Source organism: Mandrillus leucophaeus, unplaced genomic scaffold (genome assembly GCF_000951045.1).
Source record: "Mandrillus leucophaeus isolate KB7577 unplaced genomic scaffold, Mleu.le_1.0 Scaffold58, whole genome shotgun sequence".
NCBI classification, from domain to species: Eukaryota; Metazoa; Chordata; class Mammalia; order Primates; family Cercopithecidae; genus Mandrillus; species Mandrillus leucophaeus.
In genome coordinates, this window is record NW_012106252.1 from 3,189,173 (window position 1) to 3,194,926 (window position 5,754).

At 58.7% G+C, this 5,754-nt stretch overlaps 1 protein-coding gene across 6 annotated transcripts in view; it reads right to left on the minus strand.

Moving 5' to 3' along the window:
• Positions 1-745: 745 nt before the first annotated feature.
• Positions 746-5,754, minus strand: part of RARA (retinoic acid receptor, alpha) — a 49,075-nt gene continuing 44,066 nt past the window's right edge. For all 6 annotated transcript variants that reach the window (XM_011998946.1, XM_011998948.1, XM_011998945.1 and 3 more), the window contains 3 exons: positions 3,883-4,087; positions 2,977-3,135; positions 746-2,390 (listed from right to left, as the gene is read on the minus strand). In XM_011998946.1, coding sequence (XP_011854336.1) covers positions 2,173-2,390; positions 2,977-3,135; positions 3,883-4,087 — 582 coding nt within the window. In that variant the 3' untranslated portion in view covers positions 746-2,172. The remainder of the gene's footprint in view (positions 2,391-2,976; positions 3,136-3,882; positions 4,088-5,754) is intronic.

The window sequence follows — 5,754 nt, forward strand, 5'->3', positions numbered from 1 at the left end:
TTTCTTTCTCTTTTTTGAGATGGAATCCTGCTCTGTCGCCCAGGCTGGAGTGCAGTGGCGCGATCTCGGCTCACTGCAACCTCCGCCTCCCAGGTTCTGCCTCAGCCTCCCGAATAGCTGGGATTACAGGCGCCCACCACCACGCCCAGCTAATTTTTTTTGTATTTTTAGTAGAGACGGCGTTTCACCATGTTGGCCAGGCTGGTTTTGAACTCCTGACCTCAAGTGATCCGCCCACAGCCTCCCAAAGTGCTGGAATTACAGGCGTGAACCACTGTGTCTGGCCTCTTGTTAGGTTTATATGAGTCCCTGACCCCAGCTCCTGTGCCATCTGTCATTGCTGCTGTGATGGTCCAGGCTGGACCCAGCCTCTGGCTTCCTAAGGACCAGGAATGTCTAGGGGTGGGTCCGGCTTCCTCCCTCAGACTGGGGGTTCCCTGAAGGTGGGGGCAGCTTTCCTCCTCTCCCCTCCCACTCCCAGACTGGGGCTCCTTGACATGGGCAGTGGGGATCTCCAGACTGAGGGCTTCCCAAGGGGCAGGACCTTCTCCTTCTCAGCATCTCCAAAGACCCCAGCACAAGGTAAGCCTCAGCAGGCAGCTTGGAAGGGTGCCCTGGCCAGCCCCTTGGCCCCAGTGCTCATTCCTGACCATCACAGGCCCAGAGTACATGAGGAAACCCATTCTGAGCCCCCAGCCCAGACATCAAGAAGAGGGGGTGGAGGCAGCAAGGCTGGAGGCATGTGTAGAATAAATAGAACTTTATTCTTTATCCAGTAGATCTCAGTGGAAAGCCCAACAGTAACAGGTGCACCCACGGGCTCCAGGGGAAGGGCCCCAACCCCTGGTGGAGGTCAGGGCAGAGCCGGCTCCCCCAGCCAGGGGTGCAGGGGTGAGGGGAGACCCCCTGTAGGCCCGTCCTGCGGGGTAAGGAGGGGGCACGGGGATGGGACAGGGGGGAGGTGGGGGGCAGGCCAGGGAAATGGAGGAACTCAGGCCAAGTGTGTGTCGGCCCATCTACTGTCCAGTGTGTGTGTGTGTGTGTGTGTCTGTGTGCGCGTATGCATGTGTGTGGGTGTGTCTCGGGGCCCTGTGGGGGTGCTGGTGGCTGAGGCTGGGGGTGGGGGCACCTCAAGCCCCTGGCCAGCCCCTTCACAGTAGGGGCTGGGAGGCCTGGATGATGTGGGCCCTGACAGGAGGCAGCTCTGCCAAGGAGCTGGGTCTGTGAAAACTCCGTGTGTCCCGGGGCCCCTGCTCGGCCCTGCTCCATGGCTCATGGTGGGTGCAGGCAATTGCCAAGGCCAGGAGCCTGTCCTTCCAGGGCTACCCCACACCGTCCACACCCAGTGGTCAGGCAGAAGGAGAAAGGGGCTGGCAGCTTCTCCAGCGCGAGGGAGGGGAAGGCAGGCCTTGGAAAGTTAGTACTTCACAGTTTTAAAGAGAAAACTGAGGAGGAAAAGGCTGAGGAGGAGAACTGGGGGGCACAGGGACACAAAAGGAGAGTGGGGGCCCCTTCCGAGCCACTCCCTCCCCCGGACCCACCCCCTCCAGCTCTGGATCCAGCTCCCCCCAATACACAGCACAAATTCCTTCAGTATAAATGTGCTTAAAATGAAAATTCTTATTAAAAAAAATCAAAACCAAAAAAATTAAAATAAAAACAAAACCAGCGAGAATTAATACCTGGGGTTGGTACGGCAGGGTATGTACAGGGGGAACCCCCCGCCCCTGTCCCACCCCCTCTGTCACCAACCAAGGCAGGGGGGAGGCTGAGGTTCCCCAGCTGGGGAGCAATGGCTTGTGAGTTCTGAGGATGGGGGAGCCAAGTCCTGGCGTTTGCTGGTGATGAAGATGTGGTGAGCTGGGCAGAGGGGTGTCCTGATGAACACGAGGCCCCCAGGGGACCCATCCTGAGACCCGGGACCAGGGCCTCACTCAGTTCCCGGCCTCGGCCTCTGACGTCAGCCCAGGCTGTGGGAGCAGGCAGTCCACTGAGGGCCCAGGCCTCTGTCCAAGGAGTTGCTGCCTCCTCCCTCCCTGTCCCCCAGGGAAGGTCCCCAGTGCTGCCCAGGAGGACAGGTGGGGGCAGGGCTGGCAGGGGTCACATGGTCGGTAGAAAGGCAGAGAAAAGCCGGGGCGGAGGGCGAGGGTTGTGTCCATGTGGCGCGGGCGGTCACGGGGAGTGGGTGGCCGGGCTGCTTCTGTTGGAGCTGGGGCTGAGGCTGGGGCTACAGCTGCCTGGCGGGGGGGCCAGACCACCCCCGTCCCGCCCCCCGCCCCCCGGCTGTCCGCTCAGAGTGTCCAGGCCCTCTGAGTTCTCCAGCATTTCCTGGATGAGAGGCGGCATGGAGCCCGGGATCTCCATCTTCAGCGTGATCACCCGCTCAGCCCCTGCGGGAAAGGAGGGGCAGAGGTCAGCACACCGGGCCAGCCCTCCCACCCCCGGCCCCAGCAAGCCTGGCTCCAGGTGGGAAGATCAATACTACTGATACTAGCTCTTTCTTGGGATTCAGTTCTTTGACACGAGCCAGCTCTCTTAGCCCCCAAGTCCAGAGGCTGGTGGCAATGGGGCAAAGTGGTCCTGAACTCTGGTTCCAGGGCCAGACTGCCAGCCTGGGCTGGACACCAAGTCCTGCCTTCCTCTATGCTGTGCGCTGGGGATTATCCTGACTCCTCTGTCAACACTATCGTTATCCCTGCCCCTCAGAAGGGAAACTGCAGCTCGGAGCTGTTAAGTGACCCGCACAAGGACACACACCCATGTGTCTGGTTCCAGAACCATGATCTGAACTACCACAAGGTGAGTGACACAGGCAGGTCACTAGGGGACAGTGGAGTCACTAGGGGACCTCGGCCTAGACACAGATGGGGACAGGTGTCGTATTCTCCTGGCACAAAGACACAGGGTGCTGGCTTGGATGTGGGGGCCTGGGCCAGGCGTTGAGGGCCGGCACCCGTCCAGGTCTGGGAGCCTCACCCTTGGCGCTGATGCTTCGCAGGTCAGTGATCTTCATCAGCATCTTGGGGAACATGTGGGGGCGGCTGGGCCTCCGCTTTCGCACGTAGACCTTTAGCGCCTCCAGCAGCGGCTCCTGTAGCATGTCCACACGGTCAGGCTGCTCCAGGTCCTGGCGGTCTGAGGAAGCAGAGCCACCCCCTGAGCAGCTGGGAACACAGCTGCACCTCCAGCCTCGGCCACCGGGGGGCGTGCCTGCCCAGGCCATGGAAGAGGACAGCTCGCTGGCGCCTCCCCACACAGGGCAGGGCACGGGGTCTCTGCTGCTGCAGGGGACAGAGCCCCTTAAAAGGGAGCAACGGGCTGAGGGTGGCGGGGTGCCCCAAGCCCTCCCTATGAGCCCAGTTCATGGGATGGGACCCCAAATGGGCAGTGTCATCCCCAAGCAGGGAGAGGGTTCCCAGGCAGGCTCCCACTCCCACCTGTTATTCTGGAAACCAGATGAAATGGCAGAAATCACAATAAAATAGCAACTAACATGCACTGGAGCTCGCTCTGGCACCTGCACAGGGTGTTACCACCATAATCCTCCCATCAACGTCATGAGCTAGAGACCGTTCCTGCCCCCACTGTACAGAAATGGAGGCCCAGAGAAGTTCAGCAACCTGCTCAGGCTCATGCATCAGCCAGGAAGTGACCCTGGGAGGTCCGACCCTCAAACCCTCACTCAACCTCCCTAGAAGGGGTGTTGCCCAGAAATCAGGAACAGGAGTCCAGGCTGAACACGGCCCCCTTGCTGTGTAGCTGCAGACCAGATCCTGCCCTCTAGAGAGGCCTGACAAGAGGCGGCCTGAAAGAGTTCCCTGGAAGACTCCGGGGCTACACTCCTGCCCCAGGCCCAGCCCCTAGACCCAGGCCCCTGCCCACCTCCGCAGATGAGGCAGATGGCGCTGAGCAGCCCCGTCTCCGCATCATCCATCTCCAGGGGCAGCAGCTGGTTGGCGAAGGCAAAGACCAGGTCGGTGAGGGGGCCGAAGCCAGCGTTGTGCATCTGGGTCCGGTTCAGGGTCAGCCCGTCCGAGAAGGTCATGGTGTCCTGCTCGGGTGTGTACCGCGTGCAGATTCGCAGGATCTGGGTGCAGAGGATGCACAGGTTCAGGGACTGAACCCCACCCACTCCGAGCACTCGGCACCAGCACTCCCAGAGGACCACCTGGCAGGCGGCCAGAGCAACGCTGTCTGATAGAATTTTCTACAATGATGGAAAGGTTCTATGTCTGCACCATCCAATACCTCAGCCACCAGCCACATGCGTCTATTGAGTACTTGAAATGTGGCTAATGCAATTGAGGAACTGAATTGAGTTTAATTTTAATTAATTTAAATTTAAATAGTCACATGTGGCAAGCAGCTACTGTACTGGACAGTGCAGGTCCAGGTCATCCTGCCTCTATGCAGAGAATTTAGGAATACTGGGCTGCTGCCTACAGCTCCCAGGATGGGGCACACAACACAACAGGTGCTCAGTAAACATGTATTGGCTTGAACTATGTTGCAGGAACCCAGACCGTGCCTCCTGCATCCAGGGCGTGGGGATGAGAGCCCCTGCAGGCAGCACAATCTAAACCTCCCACTCATCACCCGCCTCAACATTCAGAGGCATCCACAGGGAAATGACAGTCTGCCAGGCGCCATGGCTCACACCTGTAATCCCAACACTTTGGGAGGCCGAGATGGGTGGATCACCTGAGGTCAGGAGTTTGAGACCGGCCTGGCCAACATGGTGAAACCCCGTCTCTACTAAAAATACAAAAATTAGCCGGGCGTGGTGGCGGGCACCTGTAATCCCAGCTACTCAGGAGGCTGAGGCAGGAGAATCGCTTAAGGCAGCGGTGGCAGGCTGCAGTGAGCCGAGATCGTACTACTGCACTCCAGCCTGGGTGACAAGAGTGAAACTCCGTCTCAAAAAAGAAAAAAATAAAAGGAAATGATAGCCTCGTCAAATCCCAGGTTCCCCACCCTGGAGGTGACCAAAAGGGAACAGGTGGACTGAGCCCTTGTCAGGGAGAGCCGGAAGGAGAGCGCTCCCTCCAGCCTAGGCTTTGGCAGTTCCCACTGCCTCTTCCTGCCCCCACCCCCTGCATCCAGCCTCCAGCCCAGTCCACCCTCGGGCTCACTGAGTGCCCGGCAGTCCCCTGAGCTCAGCACGGCCTCACAGCAGCAAGTCTTTCACTTCCTGCTCCTGAGTTAGGGTTACCCTCTCACCTCCCCCTCTACAAACCCCTAGATGTCACCTCCTCTGAGACACCGTCCTTCAGGTCCAAGCAGTCATGAGCCCTCCCCCCATCTCCAGGTAGCATTGATCACAGTTTTGCAACCTCTGTTGACTTATCTCTTGCCTCACATGGAAGGTTTTCAAGAGTGGGGATGGTGGCGCGTTCACCGCTGGGTTCCTGACACCCAGTTCGAACACTGGCCAGAGGATCCTAGGTGAATCTTTCTAATTTTTTGCAGAAACAAGGTCTCACTATGTTGCCCAGGGTGGTCTTGAACTTCCAGCCTCAAGCGATCCTCCTGCCTCACTTGGTCTCCCAAAGTGCTGGGATTACAGGTATGAGCCACTGCGCCTGGCTCCTAGGTGAATCTTTATTGCTGGCTAACTGGATGGATGGATGGATGGATGGATGGATGGATGGATGGATGGATGGATGGATGAGTGGATGGATGGATGAGTGGATGGATGGATGGATGGATGAGTGGATGGATGGATGGATGAGTGGATGGATGGATGAGTGGATG